This window comes from Malaya genurostris, chromosome 1, assembly GCF_030247185.1.
Source record: "Malaya genurostris strain Urasoe2022 chromosome 1, Malgen_1.1, whole genome shotgun sequence".
NCBI classification, from domain to species: domain Eukaryota; kingdom Metazoa; phylum Arthropoda; class Insecta; order Diptera; family Culicidae; genus Malaya; species Malaya genurostris.
The window spans coordinates 153,042,362-153,068,032 of record NC_080570.1 but is presented as its reverse complement, the minus strand read 5'-3'; the positions used below and the strand labels follow the sequence as shown (position 1 = coordinate 153,068,032).

General features: G+C 36.1%; 3 protein-coding genes across 3 annotated transcripts in view; 1 reads left to right on the top strand and 2 right to left on the bottom strand.

Annotated features, from left to right (window-relative positions):
* Nucleotides 1-25,671, top strand: part of LOC131426216 (neurogenic locus Notch protein) — a 243,459-nt gene that overhangs the window by 101,388 nt on the left and 116,400 nt on the right. The window lies entirely within an intron of this gene.
* LOC131426218 (NPC intracellular cholesterol transporter 2-like) lies at nt 10,520-11,150 on the bottom strand. Its single transcript, XM_058588792.1, has 2 exons — nt 11,020-11,150; nt 10,520-10,938 (listed from the first exon to the last, which is right to left on the bottom strand). The coding sequence occupies exons 1-2, from the start codon at nt 11,087-11,089 to the stop codon at nt 10,535-10,537; spliced, it is 474 nt and encodes a 157-aa protein (XP_058444775.1). The 5' UTR covers nt 11,090-11,150; the 3' UTR covers nt 10,520-10,534.
* Nucleotides 24,433-25,139, bottom strand: LOC131426220 (NPC intracellular cholesterol transporter 2-like). The gene is made up of 2 exons (XM_058588794.1): nt 25,001-25,139; nt 24,433-24,919 (listed from the first exon to the last, which is right to left on the bottom strand). Exons 1-2 carry the CDS (start codon nt 25,068-25,070, stop codon nt 24,522-24,524), a joined length of 468 nt encoding a protein of 155 aa, XP_058444777.1. The 5' UTR covers nt 25,071-25,139; the 3' UTR covers nt 24,433-24,521.

Here is a 25,671-nt window from a genome sequence, read left to right as displayed (position 1 = left end):
ATTATACAATTGGTTTAAAATCATACTAAACATAGTTTTAAATTATTCATTGGAAATATAGCCTTTATAAAACAGCAGTTGTAATCATTTACCCACGATTTTTTACGTAGAACTACATTTTTGTTTTCTACATAGCGGTTTTTATTCGAACCGGTTGAATACGGAAATTAAACCGTACAAACAGATTTTTCATGTCATGTCACCTTCTGCATGGAAATATTTCCACACATCGATTCAATTAGTCAAAACTATAAACTTTAGATAAGTGGCGTGTTTCTAATTTATTAGTATACATTTTGGTCATCTTTTTGTGTAAAATCCAACCAAATTTTCGGTATCTCGAACAAAGTTTGCTCAAAAATAAAATTCTTTAACAAAAATTTGAGTAGTAATCAATCCTATGTTCGATAGACATTTTAGATGTCCATTAGTTCAATAAGTTTTAGTCTAATTTACGGTCCTGAACTTCATTAGAAAACGAACGAGTTTTGGTAGAAAATCGCAAAGCGTTAACATTCAACAATCATCAATTATTCTTCTCCAATGCGGCCGAATTTTTCAGCAAATTGAACAACTACCGAATGCTATGAAACACTACTCAGAAGGCAACCCGATTTGAACCGAATTCCGTATATGTTCGGACTTTGCACGGTCGGAGTCTCGCCCCTGTAGTATTTCCATAATTCATTCACATAAAATTCAACAGTTTTTCTAAAAAAAAAACAAAATTCATTTGTTCTCAAATGAATATACAGTCAATTTTTTCTGTGTGGGATTTTTTCAGTATTTTAATTTTAAAATTGCGTTTTTTTGTAAAATTTGTAAATTTGTTTTGGATATGAAATTTCCGGCGAGAAAATTTTTGGTGAAACTACTATCGGCTCACTGATTTTTCGGAAAAATGACTGAAAATAACATTATCTGAACGAGAAACGATAAACAAGATCCGACGATCTTCTGGCCGAATTTGGCATCATGCCACTACACCAGGGCAGTGGTATAAGGCGAACGATGCCGAGTTCATGCCGAATGGTGTGAAGAATGTAGAACAAAATGAAAAATTACCTGTAAATAAATGCAAAAAAAAACTGTCATTTCTGAGGTCATTCAGAACAAAATTTGCAGTGTTTTTTCTGTGATAACATCTACATTAGGGTGCCAATGTTTTGAGGTCATCTTTAATTTTGTTAGGCGGTTTTGCTCAAAAGTTTAAACACCTCAAAAAAGTCCCTATGCAATATTTGAGCTAAATCGGAAATGGGAAAGAGATGTCTTCCCGGCGGTCAACGTTTGAAAATTTTCAATCTTGAAAATCACCATTAAGGGGGGATTGGAAACATGAAATTTCCGAAACCGTATTTTTTTTATATAAGTCTCAGAATTGCATGAAATGCCAAGATTTAGTGTCATGAAAAAAAATTTAAATGAAATCAATAATTTATTTTTTATGCCAAATGTTTTAGAATTACATGAAACGTCATGATTTTGTGTTATCTTTTGGGATTTCTAATTCGAAATTTATTTTTTGAAAAAAGTCGACTTTCTGGGATTTTTTTAGATTTCCAAAATTTCATTTGATACACAAATAAATGGCTTAGAATTGCATGAAATGTCAAGATTTAGTATTATCTCGAATTTAATTCAGATTTAACTGGGATTTTTTTTTTCAATTTCTTGACTCTGAGAATTGAGAAAAATTTTGAGATTTCCAAAATCGAAAAAATATCTTTGGATGCCAAATGGGTGAGAATTGCATGAAATGTCGAGATTTAGCATCATTTCGATTTATTTTTAAATTGGACTCTGGGAATTGAAAAAATTTGGAAATTTCCGAAATCGAAACTTTTTTTATGGTGTCGAATATCATGGGATTACATGAAACGTTAAGAATTTTTGTTACCTCGAGAAAAAAAAAATCCTTTGAAATATCTCGACTCTGAGAATTGAGAAAAATTTTGAGATTTCTAAAATCGTAATTTATTTCTTGAAAAAATCGACTTTCTGGGATTTTTTTGAGATTTCCAAAATCGAAATAATTTCTTTTGATGCCGAATGGCTTAGAATTGAATTTTAATTTGACTCTGGGATTTTTGATTGGGAAAGTTTTGAAATCTCCGAAATCAAATTTTTTTCTACATTGAATGTCTTAGAATTACTTGAACGTCAAGATTTTATGTTAGCTCGAAAAAAAATCCTTTTTAAATATCTCTACTCTGAGAATTGAGAAAAATTTTGAGATTTTCAAAAACGATTTTTTTTTTATACCAAATATCTTAGAAATGCATAAAACGTTTAGATCTTGTGTTATTTCGAAAAAAAAAATCATGCAATTCTAAGACCTTCGAGTCCCAGAGTCGAGATTTATAAAAGAAATTGTTTTCGTGATAACACAAAATTTTTATGCAGTTCTAATACATCAAAAAATTTCGAGACGACAGTAGATCTCCATGTTTCAGACAATTCTAAGGCATTTGGCATCAAACAATTTTTTACGATTTTAGAAATCTCAAAATTTCCTAGATGGCACTAAATCTCGACGTTTTATGCAATTCTAAGACATCAATAAAAATTTTCGATTTCAGAAATCTCAAAATTTGTCTATGTCTCAGAATCGAGATTTCTTAAAAAAAACATCATTTTCTGGATAACACAAAATCTTAACGTTTCATATAATTCTAAGACGTTCGGCATCAACAAAATTTTGTTTTCGAAAGTCCCAGAGTCGGTTGTTTTCAAAAGAAATATTTCGAGATCTCAACGTTTCAGACAAGGGCAATTTTGCATCGAAATTTTTTTCCATTTTGGAAATCGCAAAGTCCCAGAAAAACGATTTTTTTCAAAATAAAAGAAAATCAAAGATAACACTAAATCTCGACGTTTCATGCAATTCTGAGACTATTGGCATCCCCTCATCACCCTTTCCCTCTTCTGTAGTAATTTTTCAAGATCGAAAACCCTTACCCCTTACCCATATCCGATGAAGATCAAATTTTTCTGAAGTGTTTAAACTGTAGAGCCCTATCGCTTCAAGAAATTACAGATGACATTGGCATCATAATCGAAATTAGGATTTTCGATGGCGTTTATTCATAATTAAATGCGCTCACAATGTCTATGTAAATAAATGCAATACAAAATTTTATCGTCACATCCCATCGTTTATTAAAATTCAAAATATCCTTCGTTAAACTCAAGTGACATACGAGTTTCAAATTCTCCGTCTGACTCACAGATTGTGACTCTTGATTTGAATTCTGGTCGTCGATCTGAAGCATCAAAAGGGCCTTTTCAATATGTTATTATCTTACGAATGGACAATATATTTGTATTTGAATTTTTTTCATTATTTCTTGAAATTCTGTTTCGTGTGTGTTGAATGAAGACAAATTCTGTCTCCCACGTAATCAGAAAGCATCTATATTTCCAGTAAACTAATCCTTCACGAGTACAGCAAATCGAAATTCTTACCGGCTGTGAGTTGATCAATGTTAAGAATTTCGTGTACACACTAGAAAACATGATAATGATAATTCAAAATGATGAAACTATGTATTTATTTACCAAAAACTGTCTCGGGGGCGACTAGGAAGCTAATTCGTAATGTCTATTTAATGTAAGACACAATTTCATAGCCTTATCCCATCGTTTATTAAAATTCTAAATATCCTTCGTTGAACTAAAGTGACATACGAGTTTCAAATAGCAACTTAACATTCTCATACTGACTCATCGACTGAAACTCTTAATTCTGCTCAAAATCAATCGAGATCCTAAACTGAGAAACTCAGCAAAATTCTGAACGCACTCAATTCGACTTGTCTGGCTCCCATTCGTCTTCCTAGTTAAAACCAAACTCAAGTGTCGTTGAACTGCAATCATGAGCTCTTTCCCCAAAAAAAAAAACTAGAAAAACTCCAAAACAAAAATCTACTCGACTTCCTCCTCGACGCGTGGAAACTGCCGACCGAACATTCTCCCATCGGCCGATTCTGACGGCGAAGGATGACGGACTCGGTATGGTCCGGGTCCGGGTCCCGTGTTCGGACCGGCTTCACAAACCCCAAGTATCATCACGGCGGGCACCATAATCATCATGATGTTCGTCTGATTGCTCTCGCTTGTCCACTGGCCTTTGGGGGCTTATGGGGGTCTTTGGGCTTGGGCCAATGTGTACCGAGACAATGATACTATTTAATAATACAAACAATGAGTCAATTTGCTGCTGCGGCCCAGTTGGTGGTGGCCAGGTTGTCGGGTGTGTCCATGTGTGTGTGTGTGCGCTATAAACCTTTTCCCGCCGAGTTGCTTTCTTGTCGCAATGGGAATCTCGCTGATAATGCCATTATCCAGGGCTACCCGGTTTTTTTTCTTCATTTGATTCGCTGTTCCGAGGTCTAACTTTTACGGTTATTACCGGCAATGGTATTATTGTTATTAGTGACCCATTATGAAATTGTTTGTGAAAACCACACGTTGTCTAACGATGAGATTAAAGTGTGTGTGTGCAGAGATGTAGTAAACTTAATAGGCCAGAGTTCTTCTTCAAAGCCGCGTACAAGCCGCAACTTTGTAATGACCGTTTCCCAACGCATTCCATCATCATTGCTTCTTTTGTCAACCAGCCATCTTCTCTCAAATGAGATTTTATGAGGTAAACAAAAAAAACCGCCGGACAGCATATCCAATCTTTTTATTCGATTTTCGTCGCTCTCGTTTATTCCTTCGGTTCCCATTCTCGTCTTTCGGTTCCTGGTTTTGCACTGGCTCCTGAATCATCGGAAATCGGATCCATGTGAGATCTTCGATGGAAAGGGTCCCATCTCTGAAGTTTTTTTTTCTTGCACGTTTCTTCATCGTTCGTCATCCAACGTCCCACGCGACGTGATCCGATGAAGGGCTCTGGATGTGCAAAAAAAAATTGAAAACCGCAAACTTCCATCATCTTACGGGTAGTCGTCCATCAACCTCTACGAAATGGAAATGGGCCGGGAAGAAAAATGGCGCTCATAAATATCATTTTCACATCATCGTCCCTTACGACACATGATCGAAACTAAACCGCAATTTAGTCCGGTTTTCCTTCCTTCATAGACGGAGGTCGATTTGTTTTCTTTGCTCCATTCAGGAACTCCATTTTGAATTCCGCAGGCAAGGGGCTGAGGTGAGCAATAAACAATCCTAACCAACCGACGATCGTTATCAGTTCAAGTTCGCGTGCATCCGATTTGTCAAAATCGTGATTTCGAATGAACTGAAAATGTCAAAACACAGAACACATCGAAAAACTCCTCCATCGTCATCATCATCATCAACATTATCGTAGTCGCCGTCATTTGCCACATAAACATTGCCATGCTAGACAGTCGCCTTTGCATCCGACCATTTGCGACTGCGGTAATCGATTAAGTCGGGTGATCGCCTTCCGGGCTTAGACATTAGCGGAAAGGGTGGGAAAATCTATCTCATTAGACCGACACACGACCGCACACACAGACACTCACATACTCACTGACTGACTGCTGCTGCTGCTGCCACTTGTCAGTCTCTGCAGTGATCGATCGGCAGTGGTTTCGTTCTTCCCACATTTTCGCCCACTCGTTGTTTGTCATCGGCTTTTTTTTTGGCGAGGAGGCCTAATGAGTTCGACCAGGAAGTGCAGTAGAGTGAGCTCTGCGAACTATAAAGTAACGAATTTCAAATGAAAAATAATATATTTTTCTAATAACTGTGACAATCACATCTGGTTATGTTTATTCATCTTGGTCGGTGTACCCAAAGCTAGATTTCGAAGGTTTAATGGAATCTGAACGCAACTCGAAAATAGCTGAAATGAAAACTTTGACATATGATTCGGTGAAACGGTGTTCAAGAATGATTCTTTAATACTAAAATCACATACAAAGTTTGTCAGAACAAACGGGATGAAAAGGTTTGATACAAAAAAATCAAAAAAAAAATTATTTTTTTTTACAATTCTAAACCAACTAAACATATTTCTTTAAATTTGATCAGCATCTAACGAGGAAAACATATTGGGAAAATGACATACATATATACATCTATGAAATAATGAATACTATGAAAAAGCTATCACCGAGGTGGGACTCGAACCCGTAGTTAGCTTTCATCCAGGGAAATCGGTTTGCAAATATACTACCCTACAAGTGAAACAGCCTAATTGGACAGAAAAATCGAACATGTTTAGCAGTGCTCACCGTCAGACGCCGATTTGAGATTCTATGTATTCGAAAATATTTTCAGCACTGATATAAGCTCAATGACGCAAAAAAAAACTAGTATGGCAAGCGCTGTGTTGCTGCGGGTTGAATGTGACGATTTCATGACAATCCGTACCGTCAGCAGTGATCCTTATCGGCAAGAGTTTTTATTTGCAATTACTAAATAAACCTGCAACTACACTCTTCATTCAATTGTTATTTTTATGCGGGGGATTTGCACCGCATAAAAATAACTTCAAAAATTCGCGTAAAAAACTCATATAAATAATCAAATCCGCAAAACTAAAAAAAAAAACATTTGTTGTTGGAATATGTGCTAAAAATTCTTAAAACCTCGAGATCTATTGTCACATAGAAAAAAAATTTTTTTTTTTTGTAAATCTCGCTTGGAACTTTTCGACACCAAAATATTTTTTCCGATGCTAAATATTTCAGAAATGCATGAAACTTCGAATCTAGTGCTATCTCGAGAAAAAAATGTTTTTGAAAAATATCGACTTCGAGATATAAGAAAAAAATTTGAGATTGCCGAAATAAAAAAAATTTGTTTTTGTGTCCCAATGTTTTAAAATGCATGAAACGTCGAGATTTAGTGTTTTGTTTTTGAAAAAATATCAACTTTGGGCTATAAGAAAAAAAATTGAGATTACCGAAATAGAAAAAAAAATTCTGTCCAATGTTTTAAAATACATGTAACGTCAAGATTCAAAAATTTTAAGATTACAGAAATCCAGTTTTTTCTCAAATGTTCTAAAATTGCAAAAAACGTATCTCAGAAAAATTTTTTCATGAAACGTCAAAATTTTGTTTTTTTAGAATAAAATTTCGAAAAATATATATATATATATATATATATATATTTTTACTCACAAAACAATTTTTTTTATGTCGACTTTTGGATTTGGAATATTTTTTAGATTTTCAAAATCGGTACAAAATGTGAATGACAAATGTTTTACAAATTCGCTTTAAAACCGCAAGACTAAGAACAAACGTTTTGAATATGCAAGAAACGTCGAAATCGGGTGTTATCTCGAGAAATTTTTTTTTGAGAAAACATCAAAAATATTTTAGAAAGTTTTTTTTTTGAAAAATTTTGAGATTTTCGAAGTCGATTTTTTATACTAAATATTCTAAAAATGCAAAAAATGTCAATATCTAGTGTTTTCTCACAAAAAATTGTTTTTCAATATCGTCTTTTAGATTTGGAATTTTTTTGAGATTTCCAAAATCGGAAATTATTTTTTTTAACAAATGTTTTACAAAGTCATGCAAAGTGGAGATTTGGGGAAGTTCACAAAAAATTTCAATCTAATTTTTGTGGGACAAACCTAGATTTCGAAATCTCAATTTTTTTCTAATGGTCTAAAATCGATATTTATAAAAAAACAAGGCAAAACGAGAAAACCACATAACTTCGAAAATTCACTTTAGAACCGCAAAACAATGAAGAAAAAATGAAACGTCGAAATTTTGTGATATCTCGAACAAAATATTTTCGAACAATATCAGAAAAATTTTTTGGAAAAATTTGGAGATTTTCGAAATTAATTTTTTTATTTTAAATATTAATTTTTAATTAAAACAAAATTTTTGGAAAAGTTTTTTTCAATTTTCGAAATAAATTTTTTATTTATTCCTAACATTCTAGGAATGCAAAAAACGTAAAAATCTAGTGTTATTTCACAGAAAAAAAATTTATATCGACTTTGGAATATAAAAAAATCAAGATGGAAAAAAAAGTTTGTATGGCTGCCATTCGATCATTCACTGCTGTAGAAGATCTTTTTGAGTTTGGCGAATCATCCAGCCGCTTCGCTAGTAAAGTCAAACGATCTTCTGTGTTTTGATATTTTTTCTAGTCTTTAATTTTTGTTTTTAATTAAATTATGTGTATTTTGTTTTTAATAATGTTATGTGACTATTAGTTTTAGATGTATTGTGATAATTATTATATGTTGTTTTTTTAAAAGATGGTGGTTTTTGCGCCCGTTTGAGAATGACATATTTTATGTTCAACTCAAATGGGTTTTTCTCCACCCATATCCATGTAGATTTCGTATCCGATGGATATTACAATAATAAATAAATAAATAAATAAATAAATAAATGGCTAATGTTTCACAAACTAGCTTAAAAACTGCCAAACTAAAGAAAGACGTTTCAAAACTTCATGAAACATCTAAAAGTTATCTAAAAGAAATTTTCCGAAAAAAATCGAAAAAAAGTTTAGAAAAATTTAGGGATTTCTGAAATAAATTGTTTTTTTTCTATATATTCTATAAATTGCAAGAAATTTGGTTCCAGTCAGTTATTCAATAAAAAAAAACCATTTGTTTTTCGAGATAACACCAGATTGTGAAGTTCAATGAACTTTCAAAACTGAGAGTTCTTGAGAGTCGATTTAAAAACAAAATGTTTAATATAACCTCAGATCACGACCTTTCGTGCATTCCGAAGAAAAGACAAGATACCTCACCTCGAAAACTTGCACTATAGAAACCGCATAACTTTTTAAAATTCTCATGCAAAACCGCATAATTCTTTTTAAAAACATCATAACTGAAACTTTGTATAAAAAAATATAACTTTGAAACCTCACATGTAAAAAGGCGCATAGAAATACCACATAACAATAGTCTTGAGTGTACCTGGAATCAATTTACATGTTTATTTATTTAAAAGATATTTTATTCAGACCTATTTGCGTACAAGCTTTACGTGGCCGATTTAGCTGAGTTTTTAGATATTTTTTTTTGTATTGGATCTCGTTGTCCCCCTTTTTCTAGGGGGAGAGGAGCTTCCATTTTCCTCCTGCGAGGATTGAGGGGCAGTTTGTTCGCGGTTCCTCTCGTCATCCATTGCCGCATCGGTGGTATTGTTGTCGATTTCCGTCTTCTTTTCGTTGCTAGTTTCTCTGGATGCGCCTTGTTGTACATTGTTTGCAGTTGCTGGTTGATTGGATGGTAAGTTGCTAACTGCAGCTGGTGTACTTTGTTCTATAGGGGATGATGATGGATTCGTTGAATGGTTAGTGGCTTCATTGTTGTTCGTGGCTGTCACAAGTGTACTGGGGTTGCTTGGGGTTGGTGTGAAGGAAGCACCGTTGTCCTTTGGTGTAGTTGTCTCCTTGTCCGATTTATCACATGGCTTACCGTAGTGAACAGCCTTTTGGCAATATTGACATGTGGCCATCTGATTGTCATAGGTAACAAGTGATTTGCACGGGATTCTTGTATCTTGACCGAAAATCACATAAGAAGGTATAGCCTTCTTCAAGTGTATGCGTAATAAACGTACGCCATTTAGAATACCGGGGAAAAAAATCCACTTTTCTTTTTCGATAGAGAGAATCTCTCCGTATTGGGACATGGTTTTACGAATATAAGGATCGATGACGCTTGAGGGAAGATCATGCACACGCACTTCTATAGTACTATCTTCCATATATACTGGAATGTTGTAATTGATATTTTCATGCTCCACATAGTGCACATTATTATTGTCTTTAGCGAATTGAATTGCATCCAACTCTTTCTAGAACTGGATATAAACAACATTATTGGTCTTATTGCATTGAAGTAAATGCACACGTTTAATGTCAAGATGCATTTGCTCCTTAAGCAAACCTTCAAGTTCTCGTATCGAAGGTCGAATTTTGCACTGTCTGAAGTCAACAATAATTGTATTCTTTCGTACCGGCGGTAGCTTTTGTTCGTTTAGTTCACTCATTTTGAGATCTTTTTATTGTTCATTACACAATACTGTACTTGGTTTCTTCTGTCCCGAACGTAAGCGGTTTTGGTTTATCTTGGATGAGATGTGAAACCGAACTGGAATTTGCATGTTGCTAAAAATTTCGGAAACGGTTCAACAGTTTTATGGCAATTACCTTCCAGCTTGATATCAATCAATCACCAAAAATGTTATAGTAAATGCTGTATTATTACGAAATAGTTCATGATAACATGAACTTAAATCATGGTATTTTTTGGACAGCGAATTGTAGTGAAAATGGGTTGTTATTATGAATTAGACGATGACTCTTTTCGGTAATTTTTCCATCTTCTTCAGGGTCGTCGCTCTGAAGATGAAGCAACAACAATTGCAAAACGTTTATCAGCATAAACATCTTTTTTTCGTGGCTAAGTGAATTATCAATATCAGCTTAAAAGCGACTGAACAACGCTGAACCATGATGGATTATTCCAGTTCCAACCAAATAAATTTGACACCCAAATTTGACACTTAAAGAAGAAAGAAACGTCCGTTTATTCTATCGATCCTTGAAACATTCAAACCGAGGCTGCTGGTTCAATATAGGCATCAAAGGCCACACAGGTAACGGCCGAGTTATCCGCAGCGGTCAAACCGACTTCAACCTGTACGGTACGACCTTCCACCGGCAGTTCCATACCGGGATGATCCAGGGTGTAGTCAAAGGATTGTCCAGCCGATACCGGGCAAGTACCCGAAGCGGTTCCGGCTTGGCACGCATCAACGAGTTCTTCCGGGATCGGGAATGGAACTTCCAACCCTAGCAAACGAACTGAGATGTAAGCGGTCAGGGTTTCCGTATCAACCGGGCTGACAATGTCCCATCCGTGGGCGATGATCGGGGCGTTGTTCTGAATATTACACGGACTTCCGGTGCAACCGTTGATGTCCACTGTGGCCGGTAGGGAAGCTCCATTGGGACCTGAACGTGGAAACGAAGAGTGGAGTTGTAACGATTAAAAGCGAATACTTTGACCACTTGACAGTACATTTCGATACTTACATTGCCTAACCGGAGTTTGGGCCAGAACCAAAGCTGGCACCAGAGCGGCAATCAACAGGATCTTGTACATTTTTGCGTTAGCTAAAGGAGGTTTTCACTTTGTCAACTGGAGGAAGACTGATGTTTGAACTACTAGGCGGGCAAGTCTTTTATATACGGAAGAACGATAGCGGGAAATCCTGGATTCGATAGGAATGTGTGTCTAGATTTATGGTGCCGAAATTCACACGAGGGACCAACGTAATGTTTTGATAATCTAATCAAGGTAGGGTGGCTGACGTATTTTGCAAATATGTATGAAGTTCACGGAAGACGTCGTTCTGTGGTTGTGAAATCAACTAATGTGAAATTTGAGGTCTCAATCTATTGATACGCACGATTTTTCACACATTAAATAGAGTAATTGAATTATTTTTAGAACTTCAAAAGTGTCTGCCTCCGGTCTTATCTCTCTGGTATTTCCGTGCTTTTCTAAACTTGAAACCGGCCGGCTTATCAGTCATCCGTCAATTCAATTGCCGGGCATAGGACGTACCCGATCAACAAGGGAGAACAAAATTGTATCTGGGGTTGTTTCTTTTGTTCTGTCTGAATTAGTCATAATCTTGGCTTCGTTAATAGTTAAAATAACAAAAATTATAACTCAATTCAACTAAACTAACTAACTAACAAAATACGACTTTTCAGCTATTATTACCCTTTTTTTAGGGGGGGAAAGGCTTTACCGTGCAAATCTAAAAATAGATTTCGAAAAGTAAGATGAAATTGCATACCTTCAGGCGATTTGATTTGCCATAAAAAAATCATGCACAGTTAAGCGACTGGTTCCGAACCGGGAAGTTTTAAGTGGCCAACATACGCTAAGAGTGGCCAACATACGCTACGATTGGGCCATGAGAACCAACTGATGTTGAAAGGATATATTGGCATCATATAATAACTAGTGTAATTCCATATTGCTACAAAAATAATCTATCGCTCTCCATCTCTTTCGTCATTGCCTTCCAACCGGCACATGAATGACAAAAGGGCTATTTTGGAACTATGAGCAAGCTTTTTTTTTTGGTACTGAAGAATAGTTGTAAATGAACGAAAATGACTAGAAGATGGAGATGGCTGAATCGATTTTCGTAAGTTTAGATTAGAATAAAAATTCGTTCGAAAGACAGTGAATTATCAGAAGTGTATATAACATCGATTCGAATAGCTAGTTTTTATGATTGTTGATCATTCAATTGCCTATTAGTCACTTTAGTTTGCGATATTCGCAGCCATACTTTTACCGATACTTTTATTAATTGTTTGACATCTACCTAGATTGACTCACAGAAAAATGATTCAAATGGAAGGTCTCATATCGCGGGTCGGTTGCTTTAAACTCTACATTTCAAATTTGTAGTAATCAAAATACTAATAAATAGTAATCACAATACTACGAAATGAGACTTTCATAAGTTTATCAGATATGGATAGATTGAACTTTTCAAATCGAAGGTTTTTGTCTGATTCATGAATGTAAAAATGTTCATGCAATGATATAGATGACAAACGGGCAAAATGCGATATCTGCAATTTGTAGATCTTATTAATTGATGACCTAACCAACTAATTTCGATTTTACTGATTTTGGATCCAAAAATTGTGAAATTGATTCGATATTACTTTAGTTTGCTTTAGGCCATGATGATATCATCAGCGCCACCAGTGAACATTTTTCAATGTAATATTAACAAAGTTTTTTATTTAGAACTACGTAAAAAATCATCAAATCAACACAGTATAAAGTACAGCAAGAACTAAAGATAAATCGATATGAATTTTTTTTTCTCTATTTCCAGTACACCAGGGGTTTGGTAAAACTATAGTCGCTATTTTCAATCTGCAACTAAAAGACCTATAAATCGAAAAAGTATTGAGCTGAGTTTAGATTTTGGTTTTGAGCCCAGTTTTGTTTTTCGTTTATTGCAGCGTCACTTTTGAGGACGTTTTGAAATTTTTGACATTTCTTATTCGGTGTTTTCGGAAACAAAAATCGGTCACCGATAAAATTGAAGAATTCAAGCATTCATTTGATTCCAATCAAAATTTTTCTAAGTCCCAGAAAGTCGATTTTTTCAAAAAAAAAATTTTTTTGGGATAACACTAAATCTCGACGTTTCATGCAATTTTAAGAAAAAATCAACGTGTTTTGTCGGTTACATCACTTATACCATTATATCTCCGGAACCGAAAGTCACAGCCATTTGATCTTCGAACTTGATCAATGGCCCGAAAGTAGCTTTCCAACGAGCATAAGTTTGTTAAAATTGGTTCAGCCATCTCTGAGAAAATTGAGCGCGTATAACAGTTCGGCTGAAAAGCTCATATCATTTAATAGAAACACATATTTTTTTTACCAAAATTCGTTTTTATTATTCAACATAATTGCCATCAGAGGCGATACAGCGATTATAGCGATCTTCCAACTTTTCGATACCATTTTTGTAGTACGATTTGTCCTTTGCCTCAAAATAGGCCTCAGTTTCAGCGATTACCTCTTCATTGCTTCTAAATTTTTTACCAGCGAGCATTCTCTTGAGGTCTGAGAACAGGAAAAAGTCACTGGGGGCCAAATCTGGAGAATACGGTGGATGAGGGAGCAATTCGAAGCCCAATCCGTTCAATTTCAGCATGGTTTTCATCGACTTGTGACACGGTCTTGATGAAACAAAACTTTTTTCTTCTTCAAATGAGGCCGTTTTTTTGAAATTTCGTCCTTCAAACGCGCTAATAACGCTATATAATAGTCACTGTTGATGGTTTTTCCCTTTTCAAGGTAGTCGATGAAAATTATACCATGCGAATCCCAAAATACAGACGCCATAGCCTTACCGGCCGATTGTTGAGTCTTTCCACGCTTTGGGTTCGGTTCATCGCGTGCAGTCCACTCAGCTGACTGTCGATTGGACTCCGGAGTGAAGTGATGGAGCCATGTTTCGTCCATTGTTATATATCGATGAAAAAACTCGGTTTTATTTCGGTATAACAGCTCCAAACACTGCTCAGAATCATCAATTCGTTGTTGTTTTTGATCGATTGTGAGCTCACGCGGCACCCATTTTGCACAAAGCTATCTCATATCCAAATATTCGTGAATAATATGTCCAACACGTTCCTTTGATATCTTTAGGGTGTGAGCTATCTCGATCAACTTCACTTTACGGTCATTGAAAATCATTTTGTGGATTTTTTTCACGTTTTCATCGGTAACAGCCTCTTTTGGACGTCCACTGCGTTCATCGTCTTCGGTGCAGAGTCTGGATAACACTCATCAAGCCATTTTTTGGTATCGGCGGCACTTTTTTTCATCAAAAAGTAGTGTTTCATCAACACACGAAATTTCTTTTTTTCCATTTTTTTCACAATAACAAAAGTAGCTTCACTCAAAATGCCATATCTCACAAACTAATAATCAGACAGCTGTCAAATTTATACACGTATCTTTTGAAGGTTGGTACTAACTGAAAATGGTATGGATTTAATTCTAGTGGCGCCCTCTCATAGAAACGATACGAAATTTTCAGCCGATCTGTTAATGAGATATAAATATTAAGATCATATATAATTTTGATAGAATCCTGTTATGCTCTGTTGATCGGGTACCAACTATCAAGATGGAAATTTCCGTTCGATATGCAATCAATCAACATCTGATTCGGGAGCGAACGATACACTATTGGTTAGGATACCGAAGTTGGTGGAGTTGAAGATTCGTAACTCGGCTCTGTAGTGTTTAATATTTTGTGTGAATGGTTTAGAACTAACACGTAAGTAACACGACGAATCTAAAAAGTTCCAATTAAATGATAGTTGATAAAATTGAAGACAAAAATCTTCAAGTTCTCATTTTTACATTTCGTCTTCGACTGATCAGTGCATTACCAGTTTTCGTTGAACTGCCGTACGTCATCGTACGATTCAATATAAAACGCTAAGCCTTTATGTTAGGTGGTGTTAGCAGTTCAACATAAAGTGCTAATGTACTGATTAATCGAAGACGAAAAGTAAAAAATGGTTAAGTCCATGCGGTACCAAAGTCAGTAAACAACTTCATTAGAATATTATCACATAATTGATCTAGAATAACATGAATATTAAATTGATCTAAGTGGGATCTTTAGCTTGAGCGACCACCCCTGGTTGCTACTCCGTTACTGATCGGGATTAGCTGAAATTGTACAGGGAGTTTCTAGATGATCCGACCTGGGACTGGTAAATCATCCTTCAGTGTACATCTTCTGGTAATCCCAGAATTCATTGATCAGTACCGGCGCCGGCCAGGCCCGAACGTAGATCGTCTGAGGAATGGGAAGGGATGTTAGTCCAACACTTGTTGTTACTAGAGGCCGTATATACTACGGCGCACTCCACAAGTGTCACGGGAGAAGGATGTTTGTTAGTAAAAATTTCAGTATTGGTATTATTCGCGCACGACTCAGTATGTTCCGGTTTCAAGACAGTCGGAGGCACCACTAAACTCACTGACTTCCCGAGTGAACGTTTCAACAATATCCTATATTGAAGTCCCGGGATGTCTTGATTCACAGCGCTTTTTCGAGGAAACTGAAGAAAAATTTGCAATACTATCGCTAAAGAATTAAAACTTCCCTATTTTTTTGTAAATGAAATTACGTGATACAAAATAAACGAGTGAATAGGATTTCGACAAAATAGTTGATTCATAACATTGACATATTCTAAACTGGTTTTATAAAATCATTTTAAATCACCAAATAAAGGTTAACAGATTTCACGCGCGTCTTGATTCTTTATTATTTCCGCTTTATTATTTTAATTATTTATTAAAATTAATAATTGGTTATATTGGTTGATCTGGGCAGCCGGCTAGCGAGAAAAACCATTAATTTATTGTTCGAAATATTAATATATGTTATTTCTGTTATTAACTTTGTAATATCAACGGATCTGCGCAATAGTTGATTTTTATCATTCAATTTATTTATCCTGCAAAACAATCAATAACATGCAAGAAGAAAACATTCCAAATAAAACTTTCCTCCGAAGCTAGACGGAAATTGATAGGTTGAATGGAGAGATAATTTAGTAAAATGATTAGTCGACCGTACAAATATTTTGCATTAATTATGGTTTCGGCTTTAGCGGTCTGTTAAATAAGAACGGCTGTTATATACTGCCCGACGTTTCGACCACTGGTTATGATCTTTTTCAAAGGAAACGATAAGATATTTCCGATATTAATGCAAAATAATTTAGTAAAATAGAGAAATCAGAATTGAAAAGTTGAAAATATCTGATAACTGAAAGGAAAAAGAAACTCCTGCAATTGTCGCCTTTTACGACATGGAAGCAGTGGATCTATTCTTGGTTCATTTTTTTCCGCCGGATTCCACACGGCATCTAGGCTGGTACTGTCCGGAGAGAGCTAATAGGTATTTTCAATCTCCTAGTGGACCCCAGCCCCGTTAAATTGAGCTAAGTAGGATCTGATACATAACTGGTTGGATGTTTCTAATCCCGTATTATAATTTTGTGTAAGGGAGTAATACTGAATAGTAAACCTTAAATAAACAAAAATTTATGTTTGTAATGTTCAAAGGAACAACACTTTTTATGGCCTTTTTTTTTATTTAAAAGATATTTTATTCAGGCCTATTTGCGTACCAGCTTTACGTGGCAGATTTAGCTGAGTTTTTAGATATTTTTTTTGTATTGGATCTCGTTGTCACCCTTTTTCTAGGGGGAGAGGAGCTTCCATTTTCCATATATACTGGAATGTTGTACTTGATATTTTCATGCTCCACATAGTGCACATTATTATTGTCTTTAGCGAATTGAATTGCATCCAACTCTTTCTAGAACTGGATATAAACAACATTATTGGTCTTATTGCATTGAAGTAAATGCACACGTTTAATGTCAAGATGCATTTGCTCCTTAAGCAAACCTTCAAGTTCTCGTATCGAAGGTCGAATTTTGCACTGTCTGAAGTCAGCAATAATTGTATTCTTTCGTACCGGCGGTAGCTTTTGTTCGTTTGGTTCACTCATTTCGAAGTCGTTCTATTGTTCACTACACAATACTGTACTTGGTTTCTTCTGTCCCGAACGTAAGCGGTTTTGTTTTATCGACTGACTTGGATGAGAAGTGAAACCGAACTGTTTTTTATAGCCTTACTTAAGGTTACTTTTGAGACACGTAGCATAAACTTTACGGTTCGGAAAATCTACAACAAAACAGTAATCATACTTCCATTAGATCTAGGAGGTCTGAGGATGTTGGAAGAGTTTTTATTCTGATTATTGTTCTGCTTACCAACATTCCTTGAAAACTTGCCACCCTTATGCCTTAAAAAACAGCCAACAAGTGTGTTTCTGCATCTAATCTAACCTATTCATACAAAATACTCATAATTTCTGCCATTCTTCGTTCGCGTTTCGTCTTCTACTTATCCGTTCCTAACAGTTCATAACTGAACTACTATTTCCACTTAATAGTTTGAGTCACTGAGCAATCGTAAATTTCAGTACCATTTGTCGACGCAATGCCCAAACAATGGGTTTCTGATGTCTACACAATTTTTTATGCGAATTTTCAGAGTTCTGCGGTTTTCTTGTTTTGTCTTAGAAATGCATGAAACTTCGAGAGCTGGTGTTATTCCGAAATTGATTTTTAAGTCAACGCTCTAACACATGTTTTTCGAGATTACACCGGATCTCGCCTTTTCATACATTCCTAAGACATTTGGTTTCAAAAAAAATTTCGATTTCAAAATCTCAATAGTCTCAAAGTCAACTTTTTTCAAAGAATTTTTTTCCGAGATGACACTAGATTTCGATTTCGGAAATTTCAATTTTAGAAATTTCAATTTTCAGGTTTAAAACTTCCGGTCTGACGGATAGGTGGGGTCACTAAATAAAAATTCCTCAGCTTTCAATAGAGACATCCTTCGCATGTCATCTGTCAGAATTCAATGACTTTCATTAGTGTATTAGTTATTGTCTTCGGATTTGCATTTTTGTTTTATTAAAATTATCAAAATTATGCGTTTTTTTATGCGGTTCTTGGAAACCCAATGTTAAATATTGAATTTAAAAAACATACTGACATGTAACAAGAATGTTCCGTCTAATTGGTTTTAGTTAGTGTTAGGAAAAGATCCAAATTTCGAAAATCGCTATTGAAATTTTTCGGAAGTGATTTTAAGAAAAAAAAATCATCGATCAGAAAACTCACTTAAGAAAACTATTGATTCACTACTGATTTTTTTGCAAACGCGATTCTCACTGTAATTGATCTCACATGGCAAGAAATTCAGTTGTGAAAAGAACATTTTACCGAACATTCTCCTAGAACATATCGGATATGATTCTCCAACAGATATTTTTCGGGAGATGAATTCTCATAGCCGTTATGTATCAACCCTTTGCAGAATACATGATGAATAGCTTCGCCGATGAACAAAAACTGAACCTTTCTGAAAATGTTTTGTGCGAAGTGTGAAAGTATGACGAAGTGTGACTAAAATGATAAAAAGCTAAATCTTCATCTCTTGTAATTTGGTGCTGATAAGTGGATCAGTGGTGGTGATGTATTCGAAATTTATTCAGCTATACCGCAGCTATACAGTAAATGCTGTGATTGCTGATAAAAAACATTTATAAAAACACAATCACAATGCATGTTATGCAACTGATTAAAAAATATTACCAAATTTAGCTTGAATGTCATTCGCAAGAGTAACAGGAGCGCAGACTATCGCTACACCAACTCAAACACGCCATTCAAACGCTGCACGTGTTGTGTGTTCGAGATACGCAAAATCCTGCGCCCCTGTTACTTCTACAAATCAAATCCATGCTAAATATACTTTTATTGGGTTTTATCTTAATAGCTCATGAGTGTAAATCAATCGAGCAAGAATTAAAACAGTTTTCCGTCGTTATACTCACTATTGGAAATGAAGAAAAAAAATATTGTTGTTCATGTTGACCACAATGTCGAAAGTGATGTGCACTAGAGAGATCGTCGTTTGCGGGACAGACCTCACACTCGTTAGATCACGATGAAATGGACTTGCATCTTTTCAGAATGATTCCTCAAACCCCGAACGGAAGTGGTTAGAAATACAAACGAATGAAAACAATTTACAATTATTGATTGATTGAAAACAATTTACAATTACGTGTTGGATACATAAAGCACAAAAACTCGCGCAAAAAAAACGCGTTGCTTATGATTCAATTGATTCAATTGATTCAATTAAAAAACTACAAAATCATAGAAAACTTATTTTTCTTGCCAAAAGTCTCTAAAAATTCATGAAACATCGAAATCTGATCAACCAACGACTTTGGGTCTTGGGAAAATTTGGAGATTTCCGAATTAGAAAATTTATTTTTGATGCCATATCTCTTAAAAATGCATGAAATGTCGAGCTTCGTTTGAATTTTGAAAATTTAATTATTCAAACTTCGGAAATCTGCGTAAAAACAGCCGCACAAAATCCACTTATAAAATTTTATCTCCCGAAACAAGAATGTTCGCCACAGCCCATCCAAATTTGATCAATTACTTCACATTAGCATTAAAAAAAGCCTAAGTTCAACCTTCTTCGATAGTATTGAGCGGAGAAAAAAAAGTAAATTTCGTCGGTTACGTCACTTATACCTTTTTCGGAACCATAAGTGACAGATAGGGTAACAGAGGTATTTTGGCCCACTTTAGGATTGATTTTATTTTGGCCCACTTTGTAAAAATATCCACCAAATATTGTAATATCTTTAAAAACCCCTTCCGCAATAGGTAATTTAATGTGATTAGCTTCAAATTGATGCAAAATAAGTTACCTAACATCGATAAAATCCGATGGAATCGATAAAGTTTGTTAGGTGGACCAAAATATATGAAGTGGCCAAAATACCTCTGTTACCCTAGCTGATCTTCGAACTTGATCACCGACTAAAAAGTAGCTTTCAAATAATCTTCAGCTTGTTTGAACTGGTAGTTGATTTAACCATCTCAGAGAATAAAAAAATGACGGAGAGGAAAAAAATCGTTTTGTCGGTTACGTCAATTATACCATTATGTTTTCGAAACCGAAAGTGACAGATTTTCCAATTTGATCAATTAGTCAATAGTGGTTTTCAAACGAGTCTCAGCGTGCTGGAAGCGGTTCAATATTCACCGAAAAAAATAGACGAAGTGTAAGAATTCCGTTATGTCGGTTACGTTACTAATATCATTATACTTCCGGTTTCGTGATGACCATTTGATCTTGATCAATGATTTAACCGTAGCTTTGAAACATTGAAACAAGGTTTAGCGGAGAGAAAACCAGCTAAAATGAGCTTGAGCGGAGAGAACAAAAAGCGAGTTTTGAAGGTTACGTCAATTTTACGCCTATATATCCGGAACCAGGAGGGTTAGCCATTTGACCTTCGAACTTGATCCACAACTTGATGTCAATCTGGTACGAATACTACAGTTGTGGAAATTGATTCAGCTATTTCCGAGAAAATTGAGCGTATAGAAATAAGTGCGACTTGACGGTTACGTCACTTTTACGATCATATCTCTGGAATCGGAAATACATTTATTTAGTACATGATCTTATAACTATTTCAGGTTTGTTTGTATCAGTTCATCACTATTGGTTGAACTCATGGAAGTGAAAACAGTCTACCATAAAATGAAATTTAAATTGTAACTCCAATGGACTTGATGAAATAATAAAGAAGTTTCATGTAAGGAACGTCACGACAAGCAAGAATGTCGCGAACTGAGACATTGGATAGTCTACCTTGGGTACGCAAGGAATTTATTAGTTGAGATCTGACATCACGATACTCCACGCATGTCCAAACGACATGATCAATATCGCGATAGCCTTTGCCACAAGCACAATGATTAGTTTCGGAAAGTCCAATTCGAAGGAGGTGTGCATCTAACGTGTAGTGATTGGACATGAGTCTGGACATCAAACGAATGAAGTCCCTACTCACATCCAGCCCCTTGAACCATGCCTTTGTCGAAATTTTAGGAATAATTGAGTGCATCCACCGACCCAGATCATCTTTATCCCAAGAAGCTTGCCAGCTGGCAAGTGTTCTTTGGCGGGACGCGCTATAGAATTCGTTGAAAGCAATCGGTCTCTCATAAATTTCACCCTCAATAGCACCACATTTGGCTAAAATGTCGGCTCTTTCATTGCCTGGAATGGAGCAATGAGCCGGGACCCAAACTATTGTGATTTGATAATTATTATTCAATATGACGTTCACGCACTGTTTTATTTTGCCCAAGAAAAACGGTTCATTTTTGCCAGCAGCGTTTGAGCGAATGGCTTCAATTGCACTCAGACTATCTGTGAAAAGAAAATAATGGTTTGAAGATAATGTGACGATTACACTCAAACTATAATGAACTGCTGCTAACTCTGCTATATAAACAGATGCAGGTTCTTGAAGCCTAAATGAAGCCGAACCATTATTGTTGAATATACCAAAACCAGTAGCCTCTTCCGTCCGTGTAAAATATTTTCTCAGAGTCAATATGCCTGAACTTACTTGTAAATATTTTTGGGATTTCCAACGAGCGTAGGTGTTCCGGGATTCCACGCACTCCGCGCTGCATGGATGTGTCGAAAAATAAGGTTGAGTCAGGGACATTTAGGAGGCTGACACGGATAGGAATATAATTCTAACACATTTGCAAACAATTTTTTTTTCGATGTCGGAAATCTGTTCCAGATAATTGTTTTCAAAGAATTTGTTTTTATGAGATGACACTAGAGTTCCACGTTTCAGACAATTTGAAGACATTTGACATGAAAAAAAATTAAATTACCGTTCGCGAATAGTATTTTTAATTCTTTCGACGTGCCCCGCCTTAATACATTGGTGCCTTTCAATGGATAACAGAAAAACGTTCGTTCTTTTTCGTCTTTCCTGTGTCGTCAGGTTCTCATATAATCAAAATACAACTTTTAAATGAAGATAAGGATTCAAAACTTGATATGGAAGAAAGCAATTCCTTCAATGAGGTTGTTTCGCCGAATCGTATCTAAAGCTTAGAATAGATGGTGTATCAACTGGATTGTGTTCTGGCTATCCGAAGTTACTGCACTTCATTCGGTTTCGGTATAGGATATTTACGCTCATCGCAGTAACTGATGGATAGTAAACGCGCTATTAATCTCTCAGAAACCGTGAAAAAAAAACACTTTTGATGAAGATCACTAGTCTGTTGGGGAAGATAAAATACTTTGACGCCAAGCCGTCGAGGTTGCCCCTTGGCCTCGCACTGAGATCAAATTTTCGGTATAAATAATGAGTCTCTGTTGCAACAAGGCGTTCGAGTTCACAGGTGGATTGCAGACTAACTTGTAAAACGGCGGCCGACTCAGACGGTATCGCCTCGACGGCTTCGTTTATGCGGTTGCAGCTCATTGGAAGATGTGTAAGAAATAATTTGCTTTACTTATTTTGTTAGGGGAGAGTGTTCGGTTACCGGCATTCTTTTATTTTAATCTAATAACTTCTAACTTAGTGCACATTATGCGGACATCTATACATCAATGGAAAGCTAAAGTCCCTAGCTAACAACTGATTAAGAAAATAAGTTGATTCATTTTATTGAAAAACAAAATTATTGTCAATTTAGTAGGCGAAGGTGTTCGCCAAATTTTGGTCGTTTTAGAAAATGTGTTCGATTACCGGCACCCTAAGAAATTTCGCTTAAAAAGGAAAAATATAAGTAAAGACTGCATTTATTCAAAGAAAATAACAGAATTTATTATTTTTGGAAGAGTTTTGGATAAAAGTCTTCATTGTCATTGATGGTGACTTCGCCTTGGCTGCAGGGCTTGTATTGTGAATCCTCAAACGAACGAAGCAACAAAAAATATCTGCTGTGAACACTTTGCTTGACATCGCTGAATGAGAGACCTATATTAGAGAGAAACTGGATGCGTGAGAGTATATGCTACTGAGCAGACCAATTCCCCTTGCCAAGTAAATTGTCTGTGCTCTCATTCTCAGTTAACACATGAACTAAGCAATCCATGACAATGTAATGAAATGAAGGGTTCACTCTCGTTAGTATTGTACGAGAAAGAAGACCATGCCTCACGGTGTGCTACAAGACGCGAAGCAACGTCATATAGGCAATGTTTACGGTTTATTTTTAAAAAGTAGGTTTACAGAAATCATTTTTAACATAATGTTCGCATTCCAAGACCAAATTTGATCACATTTCAAACAGACTTTAAACATTTTATAGCAGAAATTTTGCATTTGAGCCCATTTCAAAACGATCCATTTGTTTCTTGGCAGTTTACACTGTGTACATATCCTAGAAACACTAAAAGCAATGTTCTTTAAATTAATATTCATCGGAACTAAAAGTTATGAAACTAGTTTCCTCATAGGCATCTACAATATGAGAACCATTCATCAAATGCTAACCGCATGAAGCATAGGTCTCAGCAAGCAGGCATATTCATGAACTAATGAACGAACGAAGCAGCTCTCCTGGCTTGGGTTGCGCTGTGAATTCTACCTGACATACGAATGTGTGTGAATAGCACAGATAGTGAAACCCTTTCGTTCATATTCGTTGCTTCAATATGCAAGCCCTGCTTGGCTGGCTCCTCTCTTGATCGATGATTTGTATGGTGTTGATTTGGCCAGTCTTCCACGTTTTTTCAAAGCCGTAGCATCTGCTGTATGAACAGCTATATGTTTGGCCAAAACTTTGGTTTGCTTTATTTCGACAGCAGACTGCATATCACTGACAATTTTTCACAATTTGTCGAAAAAATGGGGTGTCGGTAACCGAAATCGGTAGACATTTTGAAAATGACAAAAAAATCTTTGGATGCGAAAATTTGATAGCATCCGGTATTAAATCTCGAAATAGATCGATTCCTTTTCATAAATATTCAATCCACTCACCTTTCCGATTGATGCTATTCAATTCATGATACTATAAAAAAAAGTTAGAAAAAACTTTTGTGTTGATTTTCACGCAATTAAAATTTACTTTGAACGCAGCAAAAAGTACAAGCGTCTGTTGGCTTCGGAATTTGGCACAAAAAGAATGTGATGCTATTGCACACACACATGCCATTTGTCGAAATGACGCTATCTGCTTTCTGTCAAAAGTTACGGTGGGGTGCCGGCAACCGAACACCTTCCCCTACTACAACGCTATTGTTGGGCTCACCGATACGTTTAAGTATTGAAAAAAAAAATCGAAAAATTGGATATTGACTAAATGGCCCTTTCGGATAAATGACCCATTCGGAGAAACGACCTTTTCGGTGAAATGGCCTTTTCGGCGAAACGGCTTTCGGCTTCGGTATGTAAATTAACCCCATTCAAAAGTGATTAGTATCAGTTGATCCTAGGAATAGAATGCACAATATATTCGCATCAACATAAGCAAGAGCCAAGTCAGTTTATCTTCCGGAACACTCAAATTTATGCTGACGGTAGAATGCGGGCATCAAAGGCCACACAGGTAACGGCCGAGTTATCCGCAGCGGTCAAACCGACTTCAACCTGTACGGTAACACCTTCTACCGGCAGTTCCATACCGGGATGATCCAAGGTATAGTCGAAGGATTGTCCAGCCGATACCGGACAAGTTCCCGGAGCGGTTCCGGCTTCGCACGCATCAACGAGTTCTTCCGGGATCGGGAATGGAACTTCCAACCCTAGCAAACGAACTGAGATGTAAGCGGTCAGGGTTTCCGTATCGACCGGGCTTACAATGTCCCATCCGTGGGCGATGATCGGGGCGTTGTTCTGAATATCACACGGACTTCCGGTGCAACCGTTGATGTCCACTGTGGCCGGTAGGGAAGCTCCATTGGGACCTGAACGTGGAACCGAAGAGTGGAGTTGTAACAATTAAAAGCGAATACTTTGACCACTTGACAGTACATTTCGATACTTACATTGCCTAACCGGAGTTTGGGCCAGAACCAAAGCTGGCACCAAGCTAGCAATCAACAGGAATTTGTACATTTTTCGCGTTAGCTAGAGGTTTAAACGTTGTCAAGACTTCTACTGGAACTGCTGTGTCCGCAGGTTGTTTATATACCAATTCCTGTTTCAATCCACCCAATTTCGAATATGTACTTTTCTCATATAGCACAAAGCGGTGGCTAATTGAACAATGTTCGACGAATCAAGTTAGCACAATGAAAAATGATCAAAAAAAAAATCCAACAACAATAACACCATGGGCGAACCGCCGAACCCGCAGCTTTTTACTATGATGCGAGGTTTATTGTAAATAATATATCCATGGCTTTTTTCGACCTTCATTCGTAACCCGTAATTGAAAAACTGAACCAATGACCCATGTCAATTAATCGAAGTGATTCTATGACCTTTCCAATGAGACGAAGACGAAGCAGCATTTTTTTTTGTTTTGGAAAAACCAACATTCAGATTAGAGATAATCGAAGGTCAGAGGAAAAAAAATGTCAGAGTGCAAATAAAACCCGATAACCTTATCGAAGTAAGGTTATTAAGCTATTTCAATACCATTTCCCTTTCACAATAATTCGATTGCAATTTCTGTGTTGCATAGCTTACTACTCACATTTCTGTTGGAGTAAGC

Excerpts from the sequence above, each read along its gene's own strand:
- LOC131426218 (XM_058588792.1), bottom strand. The coding sequence starts at position 11,089 with ATGTACAAGATCCTGTTGATTGCCGCTCTGGTGCCAGCTTTGGTTCTG. Across the intron at positions 10,939-11,019 it reads CCAAACTCCGGTTAGGCAAT|GTCCCAATGGAGCTTCCCTA; the intron begins GTAAGTATCGAA and ends TTCCACGTTCAG.
- LOC131426220 (XM_058588794.1), bottom strand. The coding sequence starts at position 25,070 with ATGTACAAATTCCTGTTGATTGCTAGCTTGGTGCCAGCTTTGGTTCTG. Across the intron at positions 24,920-25,000 it reads CCAAACTCCGGTTAGGCAAT|GTCCCAATGGAGCTTCCCTA; the intron begins GTAAGTATCGAA and ends TTCCACGTTCAG.